Source organism: Atta cephalotes, assembly GCF_000143395.1.
Source record: "Atta cephalotes unplaced genomic scaffold scaffold00091, whole genome shotgun sequence".
Taxonomy (NCBI): Eukaryota; Metazoa; Arthropoda; class Insecta; order Hymenoptera; family Formicidae; genus Atta; species Atta cephalotes.
This window is the reverse complement of record NW_012130155.1, coordinates 332,392-334,297: the sequence shown is the minus strand read 5'-3', so window position 1 is coordinate 334,297 and position 1,906 is coordinate 332,392. Positions and strand designations below refer to the sequence as shown.

Sequence of the window (1,906 nt, the reverse complement as noted above, 5' to 3'; positions counted from 1 at the left end):
GTAACTTAATATATATATATATATATATATATATATATAGTCACCCCTTCCACATTTCATTTTCACATTTCTTTCTCCCCTGCATCGAGGGAATCGATTATTTTCTATTAATACAATCAAAAATGTCATTTAGTGCAAGAATCTCGTTGGCAAAACGGAAATGGAGACCAAGTGAAGATCACGAAGAGCGATCGAGCAACCCGTCAACGGCAGCATCTCCAACTCGGTCGCGTCCGGCGCCAGTTATTTACCCTGATGAAATCACAGCTTTGTATTCCTACACGATCGATTGGCGCAAGAAGATGTGCGAAGAAGAAAGCGACCGACCTCTTGGAGCGTGAGGTAGATGGAGGTGGCAAGCTAAGAAACGGAAGGCGGAGCAGGAAAGAAAAGAGAGACCGGTAATAGGCATTGGCGCCGTTGAAAAGCCGTGGAAAATCAATTATCGACCGTGCAAAGGAGTGGAAAATTATATCGATAGGCGTCGTCTGTCCCCACGAAGGTGATACCCCACTGGTATCCTCCGCTGCTTTCCTTCAAGTCTGCCAAACGCTGTTATCGGTAGCGAGCAGAGTCTGATCCTTTAACTGTGATTTCAAGTGCGACTGATTACTTGGCTGGGTGAATTCTCTCTCCGATACACAATTATAAGAGAATGATGAATTATCGCCCGAGGCATTCGAATCGCGTGAAGAATGGTTTCATCGCATCAGAGAAACGAACTTTCCCGCTAATTTTAACTACTCCCCTTAAATTTCATGTAAAACTTAAGCAAACAATGTTTTCCATTTGCATCCGGAAAATATATTTCTCGGAAAAGACATTGATAAATAATTTTTAACTGTTTATTTATATGGTTTTTAATGTATTCATATATTTATATAGTTTAATTATACATAGCTTTTAATGAATTCAATTTATACATTGGGCGATTTTTATTTATTAATGTTTTTGATATTTTTTACATCGATATTGTCACGTTTCTCTCGTCTCGCATATCAATGACGATATGGAAATGCGTTGAAATACGAAAATATTCAAAGCGGAAGCGTACCGTTTAGCACGTGGACGGATACTATAGTGGCTGCTGCTACGTTCGCCAGAGCACAGCTATAGTTCCCGCTGTCCTTTTTATTCGCATTTGCAATGTAGAGCCTAGACACCGCACCAGCTGCACCCATGTCCGTCTTGACGCTGGAACAGAAAGCAAAATATGCTCTGTATAAACCTTGACAACAGTGTCGTTATTGCGCGTGTTTCCACGTCGAAATAAAGAACAGATGCTTCTCTTAGAATTTTTTCGAAATGGTTTTTCGAAGGAGAAATAGAGTAAAATATAATGAAATAAAGAACAGATGTGCTTCGTTCGGAATTTTTTCGAAACAGTTTTTCGAAAAAGAAACATAACGAAAGTAACATGTGCAGTCCAAGATATAAAAATGTGCTATCTAAAATAAATATACATATATTCCACAGTAAAAGCCTAGGAAACACTTTTTGAAAATTGACATTTTTTTAAATTTTTATTTACAACATAAGTGTTTTTTAACAATAATTCTCCAGATCCAATAACGTTTATTAGGTGTAAGTTAGGTTTAAAGAATTATTGTTAAAAAAACATATTGTTATGAATATTTAAACAAGTAACTCCCAATGTCAATTTTTAAAAAGTATTTTAAAATTTTTTGTTTGAAATGTATAAGACGAGATAAAAAAAAAGAAGCTCACAGATGAATGCAATCTCTTTTTATCTTTAGATTTTATTTAACTGATTAACAAATTCTTACTTTGTACAATTATTGCACACACACACACACACACACACACACACACACACACACACACACACACACACGACACGCACACACACACACACACACACACACACACACACACACACACACTA

General features: G+C 36.8%; 1 protein-coding gene across 1 annotated transcript in view; it reads right to left on the bottom strand.

Moving 5' to 3' along the window:
• LOC105624854 (peroxidasin-like) overlaps nt 1-1,906 on the bottom strand; it is a 180,981-nt gene that overhangs the window by 10,047 nt on the left and 169,028 nt on the right. The window contains 1 exon segment of the mRNA XM_012206206.1: nt 1,055-1,194. Coding sequence (XP_012061596.1) covers nt 1,055-1,194 — 140 coding nt within the window.